The 22,371-nt window shown below is 40.7% G+C and overlaps 1 protein-coding gene across 1 annotated transcript in view; it reads left to right on the forward strand.

The window, feature by feature from the left end:
• Nucleotides 1-3,306: 3,306 nt before the first annotated feature.
• DNAJC1 (DnaJ heat shock protein family (Hsp40) member C1) overlaps nt 3,307-22,371 on the forward strand; it is a 121,356-nt gene continuing 102,291 nt past the window's right edge. The window contains exon 1 of the mRNA XM_074834150.1: nt 3,307-3,599. Coding sequence (XP_074690251.1) covers nt 3,432-3,599 — 168 coding nt within the window. The 5' untranslated portion in view covers nt 3,307-3,431. The remainder of the gene's footprint in view (nt 3,600-22,371) is intronic.

Genomic DNA, 22,371 nt, shown 5'->3' on the forward strand with positions numbered 1-22,371 from the left:
AAAACCTTTCTCTGATCCTCTAGCCATTTAAATGTCATGTCTGAGTCATAGAAGAAAATACTAATATCCCCCAACATGAGTAGTTTTAGACCATAATGAAAAAGCCATGTGTAGTACTCTACCTTCTCCTCTACCTTTGTGTCAGAGTTCGCAGTACTAAGATTTAAATCGTTGTCACCAGTCACCCAGCTCACCAGTGCCGCTGGAAATTTCTCACATATATCAATGCAGGTTCATAGCAAAGGCAAGCATTGCTGAATTTGATTATGTTTGTTTTGTATTTTAAGGCTTTCTCTGAAACCAGGAAAGAGAACTGACTTTTAATTTAACTGATTTATTTTATATTGTGGAAGCCTAGTGTGGCTTGGATTAATTGAAGTGTTGGAGAAAGGGGAAGGGCTCTCATGACTCACCGAGAAAAAATAACTTCTCATGACTTTAAAGAGGAAAACAGAAGAATGAGAGGATAATAATGTGTCATTATTGTGGTGGCGCTTATAGCATTTTAATAGCATTTTTAGCATTTTCTTCCCAAAATCTCAGTATTTATTCTTGGAGTACAGAATGATTTTAATGGAAACATTTAAACTAATCTCATAGTCCAGAATTTTTTAAAAATCCTTTTTAGAAATGCTACATGCAGTATGAGGCCTTCTCTTCTAATGGTTTAAGGAGCAGAATACAAATGAGTATTCAAATTTCCCACATTGTTAAAACCGATTGGAATAATTTAAGTATGCTGACTTAAATGTAAGATATCTCTTAAATATGTATTTTAAATAATCATATTCCCATTATCATTAGTGCATTTTTTCTCCTGTCATTCTTTCTAAATTCACATTCCTCTTGACTGAAAGAAACCATAATTTATCTGAAGAATTCTGAGATGTTTCTTTCAAAATAACTATAATCTGCTGTTGTTCTCAAAATGCTTGAAGCCACAAGCTACCTGCAGTTGGTGGTCAGTGTTAGGACAATTTTTCATAGTCTCAGTGGAACAGAATAGATCACCTGCTTTTATCAGTTTTTTTGAAGGCTGTTTTAGCAGTTTCAGCAAGAGCAGCCAGAGGTGGATTTTGAAAGGGGTCATTCTTCGTAACAAATTCTGAATGATGAAAAATAAAACCAAAATAACAAATGCTTCTCTTTGAGATTAATCATTGCACTAGATCAATTTAACTAAGGAGGCTTAGGAGCTGATGAGGCAAGATTAAAGTAGATGTGGAAAATACAGAATGAGTCAGAAGGGAAGGAGAATTTGGAAAGCATCTATTAAGGGGAATGGAGTATTGTTAATCTCACATTTTTAAAAAATCTTTAATCTGGTTTAAAAGTAATGCTATCTTGTTGAACTCTTCATTTGCCCCTGGTTTCTGAGGGTACTTTGCATCGTTAAACTTTGTTCTACAACCTTATGAGTAGCTAACTTTTTGAATCCAAAGCTGGTATTTTTGTGCAGTAAAGCTTGAGTCTTGAAAGCCAGCAGAATTTAGATACAACAGGCAACAAAGGGAATTTATGCTATGAATAATGTGTGCAAAACAGAACAGATGAAGAAGGACGAGGGAAGAAACTCATCTATACCAGGTTCAGTTACTCCAGCCAGACAAAGCAGCTGATAAATTAACTAGCCCATGACTTTCTCTTTACTTTGTCATTCTCTAGAAAAGGATTATTTTTTTGGCTCTGTGATCAAGTGGGAGAAGCATTTCTTAAGATGATCAGAATGAACAGTTAAGTGCTTCTTTCTGAGAAGGGTGAATTAAAAAGAGTCAACGTCAGACACTGTTGGTTAAATTATCATTTCCTGGCAAATGGGTTTAGGTGTCTTCAGAAAACAGAGCCAGAGGCAGAATCATGATCCTAACAGCCCAGTGGGCATGCATATAGGATATGGAAACATGAGTTTAAATATTAATCTAATTAATATTTAAATAGTTTATACAAAAGGGAATGGTTTCAATAGAAGAAAATACCTAAGACTACTCTATACTTTATGAGTTGGAAAATTGATAATGGTTACATCGGTTCAAGTCCTTACTCTGAATTAAGCAGTGTATTTTAAAGCCACATCTATTCCCACAGATCATCCAAGGCAGTGCTCTACTGTACAGTGATTTTGTAAATGGTGCCTAGCTCCTCTTAGATGAATTCCAGTGCATATAAGATTGGCATTTGGGATTTTTTTTTAATTGGAAAACCGATAAAACTGTTTTCTGAACTTGATTCAGTTCATGGATATTTTTGGGATGAAATTGTCTTTTCTTGAAGGTAAGATTCTCACAGTGATTAACCAGGCCTAGCTTCAAGAGAGACGAAACAGATGGGGTGTTCCAAGGAGTCTGACCCTACCAGAGAAAAGTGATTTAATGTTGATAATTTGTATTGTTAAACCATTAAGTCTTCATCTAATTTCTCATCTAGCATTCATGTTTAACATTAATTTAAGCAAGAAAAGAATCAAAGGTCCAGGAAAAACAGCTTAAAAATCGAGTTGATACTGACAATACACGGGAGTTATTTTAGGGTAAACCACGTTACCATAACCAAACCCACCCTTAAGGAATTAGTAAATCCAGTGGGGGTTCCAGGGCGTGAGGGCACCGGCGGCCCCACCTGGGGCACGCCGCGGGGCTGCGTTGTGCCACCACCCGCTCCCCCCCACGGCGGGCACCGCCACCGGCGCAGGACGGACAGAGTTACCCCAAAACCCTCCCCAGCGCTGCTGCCCCCGAGGACGCGCCTGGTAACGGGGGCCGGGGCAGCGGCTGTCGCCCCTCAGGACCGCGCTCCCCGGCTGAAGGAAAGCTGCTGGGCGCGGGGGGGGGACACAGGGCCCGCTCCCAACCGCCGCGGGGTGGGTGGGGTGTGCGGGGACACACGCACTACCCTCGGAGGGTTACCCGGAGTGGGTGACAGGGGGCCGAGGAGGGGGCTCCGGCAGCCCTGCGGAAGGGCGCGGGCGCTGCGCGGCGCTGGGAGGCGGCGGCCGGGCGGGCTGCGGGGGAGAGGGGGGGGGCGAACGGAGGGGGAGAAGGGCCGGTAGGCGGCGCGGGGCGGGCGCGCGGAGGGAGCTCGCGCCAGGGCCCCGCGCGCCGCTGCCGCTCCGTCGCGCGCCCGACTAGCCGGCTGCCGGCACCCGCCCTTCCCCCCGCCGCTCCTCGACTGCGCGAGCGCCAGCCGTTGCCGGGGCACCCGACGTCACCGCCTCAGGAGGCGGCGATTGGCCAGGCGGAGAGCGCTCCCCCCCGCCCCCCCCCTCCCTGGGACTCGCCTCCGGCGGGGCCGGGCCTGTCTCCTTCACCCTCAGTGCGGAGCAGCTGCCGCCGGGGCGTGCGCGGCCTCAGCGGTGCCTCCCCGGCCACGTCCTCGCTGCTGCCGCCGCTGCCGCTGCTGCTGCTGCTGCTGCCGCCACCGCCGGGGCGGGGGTCATGGGCCGCCCGCGGCCCGCGCCGCGTCTCCGGCTGCTGCCGCCGCTCCTGGCGCTACTGGCGCTGCTGGCGCCCCGCGCCCGCGCCTGGGACAGCGGCGACCTGGAGCTCTTCGACCTGGTGGAGGAGGTGCCGCGGAACTTCTACGACTTCCTGGGGGTGCAGCAGGTAAGCGAGGGACCGGGCCCGCCCGCCCGGCGCGGGCCCCCGGGCGCGCCTTCCCCGCCGCCCCCTGCCCCGGGCCCTTCCCGCGGGCACGGGCCTCGCCTGTCACCGCCGTCCCGGCCTCCGCCGAACATGGCTGGCTGGGTCCGCGCTCCCCCGCCCCCTCCCCCCCGCTGCCGCCGCCCGCCGCACACGGGCGCTGGGCATGCCGCCGGCCCTTTGCCTTCCCGCCTGGCGCTGTCATCCGCCTTCAGCCCCGGCACCCCTGCAGCGGCAGGCCGGGCCCCCGCCGTGCCCCGGCCCCCGAGGCTCAGGGCAAGACTCCGGTCCCTTCCCCAGCCCCTTCCTTCCCTCTGCAGGGGCTCCTTCACGTACTGCTCTATCTTTTATCCTTCTGGCCCCACCATAAATCAACCCTCCCTCTTCCACTGTACCTTTTGTGTTCCTACTGCCTGTTGCACTGCTGAATATACCTTTTTCTCCACATGCATCTGCAGCTAGGTAAAAGTAGCTCGTGGGCTTCTCCCACTACCCATACATATACTGGGTATGGCTGTTTCTCATCTTTCCCTGATTCTGCATAGCTACTTGTTCCTTATCTTCTTAAGATAGTGCATCGCCATGTGTTGTGGCTCCTGTTTTCTCTCATGTGTGCCATGTGGTAGACTGTGACCCTTTGCTATGGTAATGGCTTGTAGATTGTTATATTTGTTTACTTTCCGTGTGTCTTGGTTATTGTGCATGGTTTTCACCTCTGTCTGCGAGGCAATGCTTAAGATTATTTTAAAGCATTTATTATGCACCTTCGATTAATTTTCAGGGATGTGTAGTCCAGAGAGGAATTCCTGTTCTGAACACTTTTAGCCCATGTTTCTTATGTATGTTTCAGATGTGGTTGCTGGTTTCGCTGTCACTTGGCATCTTCAACTTGTGTCACTTGTCCTGGCTCCCACTTGATGGCCTTCCTCATCTCTAGATGCTCTGCTCTGTGTGTGTGATCTTGCTCGATCTCTCTTCATGCATCTTAGCAATCTTCTTTCTGTCTTTCTTCCAGTCAGTATTCCTCTCCTCAATAATTAAAGATGCAATTCTTTGTAATCTGTTACTTCACCCAGAGTCCCCAAAAGACATTTTGTTCTTTGTTTGTCTCCTAGCACCTCTATGTTCTGGTGAGTGATCTCACTATTTGAATGGCTTCCCTGACAACCTTAAAAGTTTATTCTGATATACCTAAATTTCACTTTCATGAGCCTAAAAATCTAGGTTTTAATTTCTCAAAGGCAATTTTAGTGTTAGATAGCATAGGGGTACAAAATTTTGTTTGTTTCAATTAGTGATGTTCAGATTTGGTATGCAACTCTTTGTTAATATCTTCTACAATCCTTTTTTCTAGGGCTGAATCTGTACCTTGTGTGCTGTGTTTAGCAAAATATGTTACTTTTAGCAAGCAAATATTCTGCTAGTTCGCATTTCTACTCTGCTTCCAATCTTAATGGAGAACTTGAATCACTTGTAATGTGGGAGCAGGGAGAAAGTTGGTGGAAGTGCAGCACAAATGAAACAAAGTTTTGTTAGTTGTAAGTATATGCTAGTCACTCATAATGACTTGAAGTGTAAATAGTATTAGATGTTTTGCACATGCAGCAGAATATACCTGTGAGTACAATAATAGAGTACACAGTGATGAAGTTGAGCTTCAGTAGAAACTTGTAAGCATTGCAAGATGATGTGTAGGTTTACAGGTTCTTCTACACCGTATCCTTTGTTCCTGCTGCTTGCTTCTCCAGCTCTGACCTATACCTGAAGCTTCAAACAAGATACTGAAGGAGGGTTCTTACTTGCAGTGACTCACTAGGTAGCTGCAGCTGTTGAAGTTACTGTATGAGAAGCGTAACTGGTCTTGTAACGGGGTCAAGGGAAGTGTGCAAATCTCAGGTGTGCCGTATCCTACCTTTGATGTGTTAACACAGAGCTGCCTTTTACCACAACGTCTGTTTGCATGTTTCTTCGGGTTTTCAGCTATTTTTTAGAACTGTGGTTTAATGGAGCTTACTGGTTATTTTATATGTCACTGTTGTTTTAGTTGGGATGCTTTTGACCAGAATGCTGTAATAAACTTTTGTAGTTCTGGTGCCAGTGGTTTTATTCCCTGTGCTCAGGTGTTTAGGCATTTTAGCACAAGAGGGACAGTGTGTGTGACAGTGCCTTTGTGGCTGTGCCTTTGGACTGTTCCATAATTTTTCATTCATCAAAGCTTGCTTTCTCCTCTATATTCCTCTTAGTGTACATCGCCTTGTATCGTGTCCTGATAATCCCTTCTTCCTTCGTGTACTTCTAGGGGAGGGAGTAATTCTCCCTTACGCAGGGTGTAACATCTGCATCTGAGATACAGATGCTCAACCATGTTTGTTAACAGTAGTATATCAGGACTGCCAGATTTTTTTCTAAACATGTCATCTTGTGTTTTGAAAAAATATAGGGAATTATTCCAATGCTTCCTTAAGGCATTAAAGCAGCTTAGGTTTTGGTGGGAGAGTTGTGGTACTGGTTGCTTGTTGGATGTCAGAAGCTGACGTTGACCTTGACTGACAAGATGCAGAAAGCATTGTGGGAAGTCCTGGAGCTCTCTAGCATGCTTTGATGAAGCCTCTGGCTGGTGGATTTTTCCCTGGGATTGGAGAGCAATGATTTTTTGTTTGTTTGTTTTGTTGCTAGTCTATGCTTGTGGGAGTAAGGGTTTTGCGTTTTATCTTTTCAAGGGCCTTGTGGAAGCCTCCTGGCATTGTCAGGGAAGTGTCATCCACCACTGGCCGGATGTTAGGTTTGAAGCTGCTGTAGTGTTTTCCAAGATCAGTGACTGAGATAGAGGATGATCTAATGGAAGCCATTTTTGTCGTGAACGTGGAACACCAGAAGAGTAGTAAGATTGTGACTTAGTTGTTAGAATAACTGCCCTTAGTGCTTGACTTCAAGGAGGGGTTGGCTGAGCAATCTACAAATGCTCACAGAGTGGTTGAGGTTGGAAGGGACACCTGGAGGTCATTTTGTCCAACACCCAAGTGTTAAGGCTAAGCACCTAGATTATATGTCTCATTTTTATACCAGGACACTATCTATTTGTTAATCCATCAGATCTAATGGTAACATAGCATATATAAGTAGTTTTGCATTGTTACATTGTTGCTATTGCTGTTCTGAACAATTCGAGAGTTGCTCTACCTTCCCGTTTCTTTGATGGCTTTTAAATTGGTGATGGGATTAACTTGAATGGCTCATTTAAGACATTGCTGTTCTCAAAACGTTTGAGCTAGCAGAATGGGGAGATAGGATAACCTTTGGTTTGAGAAAAGATTACATTTCCATGTCCCCCCAAGTGGTTACTGAAGAAAATAGAATCATAAACTCTTGACAGATGAGATGTAATAATCATTTCAGTAATCACTTCAGTATAGCCAGTTTCAAACTGACAAGGGGATCAGGACCAAATAGTATTCAACTAAAAATTCAGATGAAGCAGCAGAATTAAACCAGAGGCTATGCAGACTCAGTAATAAAATGACCCCATTTCCTGAGAATGAGAACATGCAAATGTGATGTCAACTTTTTTGAAAAATTCCAGGAAGGTCTGGGGAGCTACAAGCTTGCATGGTGGACAAACGAACTGATCAAGTTAATTTTATTGCATCTTACAGCTTTCAGTAGCTGATACCTGCATAAATATGATACACTCTGGATGAATCAACTTGGCATCAGTTGAACCTGTGGATCTCCTTGCCAAAATATGCTTTTGATTATAACTGTTTATATGCCTTCCAAGGGAATTACCTGCTCCTCTACTCTTTTTGGCTTGGCCTAAGGAAGGCACTACAGGCCTCTGAATGTCTTTTGAAACTTTGTGATATGGTTCTTGGATACAAGGGATCTGATCAAGAAATCTTTAGGAAACGTTGTTTGTGAAGATGCGTTAAAATGCATGAGCTGTGTTACTAGAATTCGCTGGTGCAGAGCAGTATGTTATGTATCAGTTAGGACCAAGGAATTTCTGAATAAGGCTTTGGCTTCCTTCTACTGGTAATCAGTTAAGGGAACAGGTTTGTATTGAAAGTTCTGCTAGACTTGTGCAGTGTTTGAAAGCAAACACAGAAAGTTTCTCCAAGCGCTCTTTGAGGTAGTAGAGGAGGCCCTGGGAGCTCAGGTTCCTGAGGGAGAGTTAACACATGGGTGGGGCTTGCTGGCCAACACTGTGGATAAATGTAACCCCCAAAAAATGTTGAGAGAGATTATTTCCTTCAATGTTGGCTTATGCTTTCCTTGTGGCACATGAGATTTATTTTGAACCAGGCTCTAATCCATTCATGTGACTTTACTGTAGAGAGCTAAGAGTGTTGGATCCATGTCATTGCTAGGTGATAGGTTTACTAGATGATGCTGCAGCACAAAGTCAGAACTGCATGTACAGATTTTGGTCCTACAGCCTGTGAGATGCTGGTATGTTAGCAACTCCAAGGAAGTGTAAGACGTGAAAACCACGGAGTCAGATTCCTTTGGCTGCAGGAAGCCACAGCCCCTCTAGATGAGCTGGATATACAGGGCTAACAGGCTCATTTTGAGAACAGTGGAACAGAGAGCTGTGTGTACTGTGGCAAGTAGCAGCGTCTGATGGGGTTGTGTCTGTAGAACGCAATGTTTGGTGCTGAGGAATTGGTATCCATACTGTTTGCATTTCAGGGATTTTTTTGTTGTTGTTGTTGAACTAATTCCAGGCTGGCTGCATGGACTCAATGCCCATTTGTGTTGATGTGCTCTTTGTGCTCCTGGTTTTACATCTTACAGTTCAATTCTGTCCAAATCCGGTTCATCCACTCCAGGACCACTTCATGATATGCAGTCAGTGGGTACAATAAGAAAGTTTGCTTTACGTGTGCACTCCTGTTCCGCATTAAAAAGTGAAGTAGATGCACCTTTAAGACTATAGTTTATAGTAAATGGCTGACACTGAATTTTACCTCTTGGTATTGTCCTGTAAGAACCTTACCAGGAACAAGCCCCATGACAAATTGTGTGGCTTTTATGGTATTACGAGGCATTATGGGAGACTTAAGAAAATTCTCAGTAATAGGGTTTTTGTGTAGTCTGTTTTATGCAAGTGTATTGACTGATGACATGCAGCGCATACATCACTGCAATTCTAAGGTTATGAATTCATATGTTATATAAGTGAAGTTATTGGATATAGATTTGGTAACCTGTTTTTCAGAAAGAATGGCAGTCTGAAGCTGTCAATGTTATATCATCTGGAACTGCTGTAGTTCTGGCTTTGAACAGGTCACTGTCCAGAAAAAAAATCTAGATGAAACTATTTTTGCAGTAGAGCTTTTTGGGAACTGTGAGTACACAGTGGTCCCCTCAAGCGGGAAGAGGCATATGAGGGAGAGCTGTATCTATTCAAAGAATGCTCTCAAGTCCTCAGCAAGAACAGCTTACCTGTACCCATACAGGTCTTCTGTCTTCCCTGGTAGGCAAGGTGCACATAAGGAGGACAAGGAAGGTGAAATAAGGAGGGATAATCCAGAAACTCAGCAGTTTGTTTCTTCTTCCCAGTGTGTCCTGGTTTCAGCTGGGATAGAGATAATTTTTCTTCTTAGTAGCTAGAATAGTGCTGGGTTTTGGATTCAGTATAGGATTTTATATGAGAAGAATATTGATAATACACCAGTGTTTTTAGTTGTTGCTAAGAAATCAAGGACTTCTCAATTCCCCATGTCCTGCCAGTGTGCAGGTGCACAAGAAGCTGGGAGGGAGCACAGCCAGAGCAATGGACCCAAACTGGCCAGTGGAATATTCCATCTCACACAATGTCATGCTCAGTATATAGATGGGGATTGGCTGGGAGCTGGCTCTCTTGCTTCTGGGATTGCTGTTTCAGGATCTTTTCTTCACTGGGATCGCTAGTCAGGAATGGGCTGGGCACTGGTTGGCGGGTGGTGAGCAATCCCATTGTGCATTACTCATTTGTATTTTCTATTGTTATTGTCATCATTATTATTTCTATTTTATTTCAATTATTAAATTGTTTTTATCTCAACATATGAGTCTCCTTACCTTCACCTCTCCAGTTCTTTCCCCTGTTCCCCAGGTTGGGGGAGGGTGAGCGAGTGGCTGTGTGGTGTTTAGCTGCTGGCTGGGTTTAAACCATGACACGGTGACAAGCTGGATCACACTCCAAAGACTTATTTGGGTTGCTCTTCTAACACTTAAGGCTGTTCTCCTCCCTGATGCTTTTTAAGGTTAACATATGTGGGTGCAGTGTTACTAAAATCGTGGAGTGTGCATCATCTGAAAATGTTTTAGAGAAAATCTAGGTTGGTAATACTGCTTCAGTCTTCCAAGCTTTGGAAGTATTTGATCTAGTGAGACAGAGCTTCACACGTGTGCAATTACAACATCACTTTTTTCAGATGATTGTATCAAAACTGTGAGCTGTAGGCTGTTCTTGCTTTGTTTTGTAAGATTATTTTGTCTTTGCATGACAAATAGGATATTCACTGTGACCTTCGAAAGTCTTGTGCTATGAAGTGACATGGAGGCGTGTAGCACCTTGATATCTCAGTTATTCATCATTGAGGAATGAAAGTTGTTGGGCTAGTGATTAAACATCATGTCTAATGGTCAAGATTGTTTTCCACTTGTTCAAAAGAGGCATGTGAGGGAGAGCAGTATCTATTCAAGGAATGCTCTCAAGTCCTCAGCAAGAACAGCCTACATAGTAGAAGTAGTAGTAAGCAGGTCCAGTAGTTTTGGAAGGCATTAGATTTTAATGAATTAGATTTTAATTGCAACATCAGAGTTCTTAGTTGGAAAGATGAAATATGTTTCAACTTTCATGCTCCAAACTTTGAAAAATAATTAACTTCTGTAATATACAACTAGGTGATAGTAGTAGCAGACCTTTAGTTGGACAGTGAGGGATCTTAGTAATTCCAGAAACTGTACTTTTCTTTTAAGTGATGGATGAGGGAGGGGTTCTTCAAAATTGGGTTTTTTGACTTTAAGATTTGGCTCCTGTTATGGAAGTTGCAGTCAAAAAAGCCCCCCAAAGCCCCTGAATATACTATCAACATTGAGGCAGTAATAGACTCCATTGCACTAGTTCAAGCAAAATAGCATTAGAAAATCCAGATTTGTTTCTAGTGGCTTTAACTGTAACACCAGTTCATTCCATAACAGTAATTGTGCATTTTTTCTCAGTATGTTATTGAGACATAATTCTGCATCCCTTCGTGGTTTTAAACTTCCTGTTTGAGTCTGTTACGTCAAAGTTGCACATGGAAGTGAGGTTTCCAGCAGTTCTGGAAGCTCTGCTTTTTATAAAAAATGTAAGTTATTAAAATTGTGTGAAGTCATTGTTGAGATTACTCACTTGGATCCTATAGAACAAAGTTGTTCTGAGCTGTAGAGTAGTTTAATTGCTCACAAGATGCACCATAGAGAAGCACTTATGATAACTGCTCAGATTTGTAACTGAGGATGGTGCAGTATATGGGTTTTCACGTATGTGGGGTTTTTTTGCCTTTTTTTAAAGTGCTGAACTTCCAGGTAAGCTGCTGATACATAACGTAATCCATTCCGTAAGTGCCCTGACACATATCGTGTATGCATAACATTCCCTGATGTTTTTGTTCACGGTGCATTCAAAAATGATCGAGACATCTAGACTTGTAAAACTTGTCTTTTTCCATAAAAATGGGTTTTCTGTATTGTTTCCTATTAAATTTCTGCTTGGATGTTGTCCAAGGAAATCCAGGGGTTTTTTGTTTTCATTGTTGGGTCCTTCCTTAAAGACACAAAAGTGTTTCAGAATCTACCATTATAAGTAGCTTTAAAGAAATTTACTGTTAACTTTTCCTGACCATTCATATAATACTTTCCTAATTTCTTTCAGATTATATTTTTTTTCTTTCTTTCTGTGTAGAAGGACATATAGCAATAGGAAGCTACTATGTTTGGGAACCCAAGGGAACTGACAGTATGCAAAGTGCTGTGGAAAGGATAAAATAAGCAGTCTTGAATTTTTTTTTTTTTTCTGTCTGTAGCAGCAATAATGTTTCAACTCTTCCTCTCTGTACTTCCCACTTCACTGATCCTTTAAGGATGTATCCATAATAGCTTGATCTTCAAATTGCAGAAATAAAAAATGGGCTGTTTTTCTTCCTAGAAGTTCTGTGTTTGACCTGTAATTCATTGAAGGGAGGGACCAATTTCTTGGTGAGGAATGGTAGGTCACCTGTGCTGATGGCCTCTGGTGCTTACACAAGGCTGGATGTTTTATGCTTGTTTCAAATTAATCTCCTTTGCTGAAGTTCTCGTGTATGTGCCTATGTTGGTATCCAAACCAGCCATATAATTCATCTAACATACGGTTTTGTAAATTACTTCCCAGTGGGCTTTTCACTACTTGACTGCTGTGGATTGTGGTCATCCTGTTTGTCTGTAAAGCTGTGTAAAAAAAAAAAAAAAAAAAAAAAAAATATATATATATATATATTAGAGGCAGCCTTAATTTCATTATGTTGAATGATAAGCCTTTTATGCTCCATCTAGAGTAATTTTACAATTAAGATTAACAGCGTTTTCTAATCAGATCTGGAGAAAACTATAGCTTTAAGGGACATATTTGGAGATATCTATGGTGCTATTTTAACTTTAAGTACTTGGTAAAATTTAAAAAATAAAATGAAAATTCAGCATATAAAATGTTCCTTGGTTGGGTTGGTGCTCCTTGTGTTCTCAGCAGAGCCAGTAACAAAGAGCCTGTGGTGCTGTTGCGCAGCTGAGCCAGTAAGAATGAGAGTATAAGCCGTAACAAAGGGGTTTTCATCTATAAGAACAGGTCTGATATTAAAATGAATAAAAGGAGGAAATGAATATATATTTGAAATGTGTTGGGTTTTGCCAGCATCCTAGTGGGCTAATTAAATTCATGTAGCATATGTAAACCTGCAGTTTTGCTTTTGATTGCTAGTGTTTGTGCTTTTGCTTGCTTAGCTGTAAGCTATGCCAGTTAGAAGTTTGCTTCTCTCAATTTTGGGTTCCTAAACAGTAGTATATATTTTTTTTCCTCGCAGCTTAAAATTGTTGTTTTTCCCTAAATCATGAGGAGACTTGGGGTTTCTGGGTTTCTTTTGCTTCTTGTTTGTCTGTCAGCCTTGTTTCGATGTTACTAGCTCTGTATAAAAGTGATTTGTAAACAATCTTACCTATGCGACAATGTGTTGTACATGTGGTGTATGTTACAGTTATGCAAACAATAACACAGTTTGAATGTAACACTTTAAAGCAGGATTGTGTAGCACTGGACTCTCATTTGATGGATTGCTCAAATGCAAATTCCTTAATTGACCTGGCTTTGTCAAAAAAATGAGCAGTGGAATAAGAGAAGAAAATTCAGAAGCAGTCCCTCATCTCTGCTACATCTAAAATTCTTTCTTCTCAGTGTTAATCTGGAAAACTTGTGAAAACCAGAAGGTGCATAGGAGCTGTTGAAATAGAGTCACTCTGCAATCTTTCTTTGACTAAAGAGAGAAGGAGTAACTAGGGGAGTCTTGCTTTTGCACATAGGCTGTAATTCTGAAATGCTGCTGTCTCCAATGGTAAAGTGCATTTGCTTGTTGAAGGAATCATTCAGTGCTCATGAGGACATGAGAAAGCTGTGAAGTAGCCTTATTGCACTGATTTGGGGTGAGTGGCTTCTCCTTTAAGGGATAATTGTTTTTACCTACCCCTGAAAATATTGCAAATGATTCTGTACTCTGATTGATTAATGTTTTGTTAAATTTCAAACTGATTTAGACTAGCTTTTATATTTAATAATTACCATTTCATAGTCAGTGATTCCTATAGTGTTCTTTTATGGAATACAAATGCTCTGATGGGAGAGTAAAAGGGCTGTATGCTGTTTAATTTTGTGACAGTTTATAATCATATTAGTAATTGCTTTACTGGGTGTTGTGCCTAACAGTGGCTACTACAGTAGATTAAAAAAATCTGTAAATTTCATCCTGGATGGAAGCCTCTTCCCATTTCCTGTTAGGAATTATTTAAAATCTTACTCAATGGAAAGGAAATCTTACTCAATTCAAACACGTCTTTCAGTTGATTAAAAATTTGAAATAAACTTGATTTCCAACCTGAGTCTACCTATCCATTGACTAGAAAGTATTTCTTCAGTCAATTTGTAACCTGTGTGGTTTGTAGTTTCTGTTCTACTGAATGTTTCTTTCTGTCTGCTCCAGTAGCTTTTCAACACTACAAGCTAACCCAGCAACATTCAGAACAAAATAGTGATTTTGAATGTTGGACTGTATCTGTTAAGAATAGTATTTCAACAGTTGAAACACAGATTGAGGGAATCAGCCAGTCAGTTGTCTCTTGCAGTTTACAGTGGTGAAAGAATAAACCTCTTTTGTACAAAAGTTATGTACTGTATTTAACAATCAGGTATAACTTAACTCACATTCATGTTCAGTTACACAGTACAGAGTTCCCATGCTGGCGTGCACCAGTAGTCCATTTAGTAAATCTTTGCTCTTTGTTTCCTGGTTGAGTAATACTAGGTGCTTAACCAGTAAGCTGTGTTAATTTTGAGTAAAAGAAGAAAAAAAAAAAAAAATCCAATCCTTTGCTGGACAGATAGAGACTAACCTATCAATGTTACTGACTTAATCTCCTCAATCGTGATGATTTATGCCTTTCACACAATTACACTTACCTTCCTTACCTACAAGTGGATATGATTTATAGACACCTTCATTTTCTGGCAGAGGTGCAGACTGCTGGTTAGTGAATTTAGATTTAAGGACAATAGCTGAAGTAGATCAGTAGCTTACTGCTTTGCCAGGGCCCTGTGATTCATTGGCTGAAAATCACTACCTATCTCTGTGTAGTTAGATATTCTTTTGATCACTGGAGATACCTTCTTCTGTTTTATTTTAAAATTGTTGTATTTTCCTCAGTGTTATCATGTAGTATGGCTTCTGAAGAGGATTTATTTTTTGGATAAGCATGTATCATTTAAGAAATGATGTAATTTATTTTTTTTTTAAAAAAGTTATTTGCAATGGAGAATACTAAACACGCTTGCCCTGTATTGATTGCAAATATTTGGTCATAGTCTAGTATTGTCTCAAGCAATAGATTCTGGTGCCTGTGAGGGCCTGTTCCATTCCCTAGTCTTCTTGGTCTCCAGTTAGGCCATCCTGCATATCATCCACAAGCTCACTGGATGCTTTCAAGGCTGTCAATGTGCTCTGGCGGGTTTCCACCCTGGTTTCTCATTATTTATATACTTCTTTATTACCCTTGCACTTCTTTCTTAAAAATTATAAAGCCAGTGGCAATAGATGGTATTGCCTCGGGAGAGCATGTGAAGGTAGCCATGTTTTGCAGTCCGTCCTCAGCCTCCACAGTTTTTGATCAGTAATGTTAAAAGGTGCATTCCTGGTGGTGCCTTTCAGTCAGCCCATGCTGTACAGTGGGCTTGGAGAGCCATCAGCAGTGTGTCTTGGATCACTTAATGACTTGTCAACTCCAAGCTCTGCTCTGTGTAGGCATGGTTTAGTTGAAGGCAACAGTCTATGCTGAATCTTACCTCTCAACTTTTTTGCCAGATCACTTGTTAGGCATTCCCTTGCTAGTGTCTGGTATCTACCGAAAACATATAGTGTCACCTGTGAACTGTGAGATTTCTCTGCATACTCTACTCTTCAGATTGTCATTGGAAGTGCTGAATAAAACCAGTCCCAGCACCAATCCCCCAGCAGGAGACCTTTCAGCTGCCTATTTGCTGCCTTGAAAACTGGCCATTAAACCTTGCTTTTTGTATCCTGTTCATTAATTTTCTATTTGTAAGACTCTTTCCTCCCATCCTGTGGCAAGTTAGTTTCTTTGATAACCTTTGGTGTGGAACCTTGTCAAAAGCTTTTTCAAAATGGGACTGTGCTGTGTCTGTTGGACCTTCTCTCTCTATCCTTACTGATGCACTTTGAGGACTTGAGTGGGTTGGTGAGGCAGGGTTTCTCTTTGCAGAAGTCATGCAACATCTTTTCCAACAGACCACATTTATCCCTGTCTACAGTGACTTTATTTTTATAGCACCTACTGCCTTCGGTAAGGATGGATGACAAACTTTCTGGTCTGTAATTCCCAGGATCAATTCTGGTTTCTTTTTTTTTCCTTTTGTGTGTGGATGGGAATCATGTTGGCAGCCTGCCAGGTCCCTGGTGGCAGTCTTTTGCAGTACTGGGTTTCTCACCTGCAGCTCTGCAGCTTTGTATATAAATTTCATTTAGCAATCTCAGGTGAAAGCCATGATCCTGGTGACTTCTTAGCATCTAATTTGTCTGTTCAGAGTAGTATGTCTGTATATTTACTTCAAGTTGAGTTAGCTTCTCTTGACCTGTCTACTGCAAAGAATGTGCTGGTGTGGGAATCTTTTGAACATCTCCAACAGGAAAGATTCATTAAATTATTAAATTGCACAGCTGTGGCTTTATTCCTTTCCATAGTTTCATCATCAAGCAGTCTGTAGCTAGCATCCTGTTTCTGATTACATTTATTTGATTTTCAAAATCCTTTATTCCTTTAAATTGCCATTCTAGTTTGCTTGGACAAATACAAAAGTCTGTATTAACAAGTTAGAAAGAAGTAGTCAACACTTTTTTTTTAGCTATACATTCCACGAATTCTACTGGAACTGGCACAAAATTCACCACGTTGCTGTTGTAGTTATTAGAAGGAAGAATAGCTGCTGTTGTACAGTTTTTCTGTTCTGCTAACTGCTACACATGTATGATTAAGCAAATTTTCTTCAGAGCTCAGGCCTTTAACTGAGATATCTGGAAGGAGTTCAGGAATATATCATGTGCTTTTGGCCACTTTGCTTTAGTAACTATCATTACCTCTGTAACCTTTCAGTCCTGGACAGTAGTTCTCTTTTCAGAACGTAAAATGGAGGGCTTGGGTTTGTATTACTACTCGAGTAAAAACTTAAGCAGAGTTGGTTTGTGTCATGTGTGTGTCCTGTCCCCTTCCCTGCCCCCCCATTTTTGACTTACAGTTCCTTTATACCATAGTAATTCTGTAGATTTATTAATTCTCCAGCAGGGTTCTTACTGTGATGTACTTAAGTTTATTGTTTTTGAAACAATGAGATTATTTTGAGATTATTTTACTCTAGTTATCTTAATTTTGTTGGTAACGCTTACTAGCAATGTCTTTGCTTATTCCTATTGGTTTAAACAGGATTTTGGTATTGCTTTGTTTCAGTTATATAAATCACTGTGAAAACTTCAATTTTTATGTTTTCTTTCTAATGCTAACATTGTGAGGAGAAAGACTTGACAGGGTTTTATGAAATGCTCTCACTTCTAGAAGTTTTTAAAAGATAGAAACTTGCCAAAAAAAATTTTGCAACAGGGAACTTGTTTGAAATGCAGGAACTTTAAGGGAACATATTAAAGCTAAAAGTTGTATTGAATAAAATGTATTGAATTTCAAGATTTTAATACAGTTCTTTAGCGTACAATCAATTTTCTTTTTCTGCTAAATAGAGTTGATCTGTTTATTGTTCAGGGACCTGATAAACTCATACTTCTAGGTACTATCTAAAGTAATTAAACCCTGTGTCTAATCCTACCCGTTACTTCCATGCTGTGCATGTGCCTTGACTAATGTCAAGAGATGTGAATTTAGGGTAGATTTGGCTGTTTGCTAACATCTACATATCTGAAGTGATGCACTGAGAAATCGAGTTTGAGAACCCAAAGGAAGAGTAACTAGAAAAAAGTATGGGGTAATGAAAGACTAAATCAGACTGCATTTTTTGGGAAGTTTAGTTTTGTAGGTACAGTGTATTTGGTGTAGAGTTCAGATGGACAATTTCATAGGAGAGGTGGTGAATATTACTTATTTGGAGCTACCGTAACAGTTGGACCTGGGATTGTCCCATGTGGGCTCCAGTTTGTCATAGTGCAACAGCAAATTGCAATATATGGATGTAATTAAACACTGTTTAATGTTGGAGCTGATTTTTATCACACATTTTTGCTTTAGCTTGATTTTTGGGTAAAACCATAATGTTTAATTCTGTCAGTCTCTGAAAATGTAAGTTTGAGTAGATTATATTTAAATCCAAAATGTTTAGGTAATACTGCATTCTCCCTATAAAAGGGATAGAGTTAGAAATGCACTTGAAGTAAAAATCATATCCTAACAATAGAGAACTTTAGTCTTGATATTACACTTTCTATTTTAAACCATGATGATTTAAAGTTTTCAGTAAAAACATTTTCAGTTCAAAACAATACTACAAAAGATTAACTTTGTGGTATTTGAAATCTAGAAAATAAATTGGGGCACTATTTTTGTTTAAAAAGTGCTTTTGCATAGACTGCCATTTTGCACTGCAGAATGTCAGCTTCTCTTGTAAATGTATCTGTGAATATAAACACTGCTTAATATTGAATATGGATAGATATGGATATCAATATTTTCTTTCTAAGATATAATTTTGTTTTCTACGTGTTTGCCTTCCTCAAAGTTCAGATTTTTACCAAATTTTTTTTTTTTAAAAGAAAACTTGTCTGGTATTTAGAGAGCTGTTAACAGGGGCATGGTATCTTCTTAAATTTCTGACCTAAAGAAAGCAGGAGGCTGTAAAATGTGAGTTTCTTCACTTCTGGAATATGTAAGATGCATTCCCATAGCTTCTGTGCTCTTTTCCAAGAGATTAACTCGAAGACACTGTCATTGAATTAACGGTATCCCATTATTATCAGGGTATTGGTTATCCTGTCTGCTGTCATGAGATATGAGAGCCTTACATGACAGCTGGTTAGACGTGATCAGATTGATACTATGGCCAGGAAAGACAGTACTGGACTAGGTTGGTTTCTGAAATTGATTTCTCAGTCAAGATAGAATTGTATCTTGATCAGGTATTCAATATTTTGCAGTCCAGCTAAGACAAATATAGAGTATTTCCCATTCCAGCTACAAGAGCAGAATTTGCTATTAGCATAAAACCCAACACTCCCCCAACTTGCACAGGGGTTGCTTGTGGAGTCCCAGACTGTTTGGCTGCAAGCCTTAAAAAAGTACATATATCGCAGTCATTTCTATTATTCATCTGAGTATCAGATTCACATGACAATTTAGTAAGATAATTATTTTGGCTATTCTTAAGGGGTAGCTTGCTCGAGCAGAGGTGCCTTTTGGACTCCACTGGCAGGGGGTGGGTGGATAAAAAAAAATCCATACACAAAAAACCTGCCACCCCCCAAAAAAATTTCTGTTAATGGATTTAGGCATGAAGGTAAGAATGCCTAAAGGGATGGTGTCTGCTATAAGTTGGTGTCCTGGTTTTGGCTAGGATAGAGCGAATTTTTTCTTAGTAGCTAGAATAGTGCTGTGTTTTGGATTCAGCATGGAATTTGGTATGAGAAAAATGTTGATAATACACCGATGTTTTTAGTTGTTGCGAAGAAATCAAGGACTTCTCAACTCCCCATGTCCTGCCAGTGTGCAGGTGCACAAGAAGCTGGGAGGGAGCACAGCCAGAGCAACAGACCCGAATTGGCCAATGGAATATTGCATGTCCTATAATGTCATGCTCAGTATATAGATGGGAGTTGGCTGGGCAGCTGGCTCTCTTGCGTCTGGGATTGCGGTTTCAGGATCTTTTCTTCTCTGGGATCGCTAGCCAGGAACAGGCTCTTGTCATCGGGTGGCGGATGGTGAGCAATCACATTGTGCATTATTTGTTTGTATATTCTATTATTACTATTATAATAATTATTATTATTTTAATTTTACTTTATTTCAATTATTAAATTGTTTTTATCTCAACGTATGAGTCTCCTTACCTTCACCTCTCCAGTTCTTTCCCCTGTTCCCCAGGTTGGGGGAGGGTGAGCGAGCGGCTGCGTGATGTTTGGCTGCTGGCCGGGTTTAAACCACGCCAGTTGGCAAAGCTGGAAAATAACAATTAAACTCTCATGGTAAAAATTTGGCCTTTTGTCCAGTTATATAATGAAACCAGTATGCCATTTACAGATGAGATGGTATGAGTCCTGAAATGGTGGTCAAAAGAAGGAAAGACATTGATTGCTCAGATAGTGTTTTTCTTTCAAGTTTCATTTTTAGGGTGTCTTGTGAAATGGGGGAATTAACTGATTTCCGCTGCCCCCCCCTCTTCCCAGTACTTGCTGGGTTTTTTGTGTGACTGAAGTAATATACAAGTTGCTAGTTTCTGTGCTAGGCAATGGTAAGAGTATTTGAGATAATTGTTCAGTCTGGAAAATGCTGTTTTGACTCTCAGCCCGATGCTTGTGCTCTGGGATCTATTGAACGTCAGTAGTAACCCGTGAAAACGGGACTTGTTTTCACAAGGATCTGTCTTGTAATGACTTCGTTAAGGAAAAACATCATTAGAAGAGGTGAAAAAATACTCTAGGTGAGTTACACTAGTGTAAAATCTATCACTTAGTCAAATGAGATACAGTATGGGATTGCACTTTGCTGAGTCCCAGCGTGCTGGCGAGGGGAAGGAAAGTGGATGAATCTAGTGGGACCAGTGTGTGCTTGGAATGGTAGGTTATTCCAGGGAAGTTTCTTATGGTCACTCTTCATGATTGCCTAACAGGCTCGAGCTCTTCTGTGTTGCATTTTTAGGGTAAATATTGAATTGATGATTTTAGCAATAATTATTGCATGTGCCCTCATATAAATGCTCTAAAATTGTATTTAATTTCAAGCATCAGTAACCTGGAAAATGTACTACAGTTGCTAATATAGCCCAAGGAAATGAGTCAATCTTCAAGAAAATAATTGCTGATCTTTTGATGACATGTTAAGTTGCATCTTGCTTATTATGTTGTCCTTTGACTTCTGTTTAAGTTAGACCTTGGTAGTTTTATTTAGATAAAGTATGAAAGCCTACCCCATTTTCTGACAAAGGCAGGTTCAGACAATGTTTTGGAAGAGTTGATCTTTTATTTCTAGGCTGTAGCCTTCCTCTAGAGTCCCAGTGATATTCCCATTTTGACAAATGTGGACAAAGGCAGGTTTCCTTCCAGCTACTACTAAAATAAACACCTGTGGCCCAAAGAAGGAGGCAGATGTTTGCTGTAGACTTCCTCTGTATTTTGTTTTAGTTGCTCTTTATTATTTCCTTTATCCAGAAAAGATACAAAGAAATCCTCAAAATGAATGACCTGTGCTGATTTTTTTTCCTCTTCAGTCTCTTCATTCTTCTCTAGACTTCACAGCAGATCTGTTTAGACCTGCCTACCAGGGCTTCATTTTCTAGATTAATATTTGGCAACAGGTTTAGAGTTTTCACTAGCCATTAGCTCACTGGGCATCACGGAGATTTTTTTTGGCCTTTTCCCTCCCAAACTAAATCTGTCTTCAGACTGTCAATCATAGAACAATGATGGAGAATGGGACAGTTACCTAAACGTTGTCATTTGCTATGCCTAAAGCTTTGTTTTTCACCGAGACAGCATTGTTGCTGAGACTGCACTGAGTGGTTTTCTTTAATGAGGGCAGTATATAGGGTCCCTGGTGGCCACAGCAGAGAATTGCTGAGCTGACTGTGATGCTTGAGTATTGTTAGGGCTTTGTAAATACATCTTAGGAACCTTCTGCTTTGCAGTTCATGGTGATTGTCCACCAAGCCCCTGGAGCTAATAATTATTCTCGCTTCTTTGATGACACTTTCCATGGCGCTTGAGCTAGGTTTTTTTTGCTGTTCTAGTTTTCAGAGGCTGAAAGAGTGAATAGTCTGACAGTCCTCTCTGTCCTGCTTGAGTATATACTATACTTTGTCTTCCGATTCCTCTTTTTTTGTCCCCTTATTAAGAACTACAGTTATCAATCAGGGATACTATACAGGGGTATCTGTAACTTTTAAAGCACCCTTTCTCTGGTTGCTTTTTCTTATCGGTGTATTCGATACATCCTTTTGAGAGATCTGCAATCAGCTTGAACTACATGTAATCATGTTTGGGAAGAAAAAATAAAGATTTGGGTTTTGTTTTTTTGTTTTTGTGTTTTTTTTTTTTTTTAAATCTCCAATGTCTCCTAGTTCTGTTTGTCACTCTTAATCTTGGAGGTCATCTTTTCTCTTTATTGTGTGGTTGGTTTGTTTGTTTTTAAATGTATTCCCGCTGCCATCAGATTTTACTGTGACTTTCACTGCTCATCATAAATTCAGTCCTTTCTTTCAGCTCAGGAGCTAAAGTGGTTGTATGCACCCTGGTTAACTTACATTTCAATTACTTCAGGAACAGCCTCTTTGTCTAATCCCTATGCTTTCTGTAACTAAAATGACTGTCTAAAATTGGTTTTGGCTTTTCAGTTGGACCTCAAGATTGAATTGCCAAGCAACAGGCAAGCAGTGTTGCCTTGAGTTTGAAGCTGCATGTGGCTTTAGGTTGCATGTTATGTTCCCTTTTAAAATTTTTTTTCTTTGCTTATTCACTAATTTCTAGGCCCTTTCTATTCAGTTTTTGGGGTCTTCTTTCGTAATTTCTGAAGATCCATTTTTACTTCTGCATGGCAGTACTATTCTTCCTTTCCCAGCATTGCAGAAGAAATAATTTTCCCAAGTTTCATGATATATTCTTTTATTGTTCGTGGCTTTCTCCAGTCATTGAACAAATATTTGATGTAATCTCAATATGTAGGTGTTATACAAATGATTATTTTGAAGGAG

Source organism: Strix aluco, chromosome 1 (assembly GCF_031877795.1).
Source record: "Strix aluco isolate bStrAlu1 chromosome 1, bStrAlu1.hap1, whole genome shotgun sequence".
In the NCBI taxonomy this organism is placed as follows: domain Eukaryota; kingdom Metazoa; phylum Chordata; class Aves; order Strigiformes; family Strigidae; genus Strix; species Strix aluco.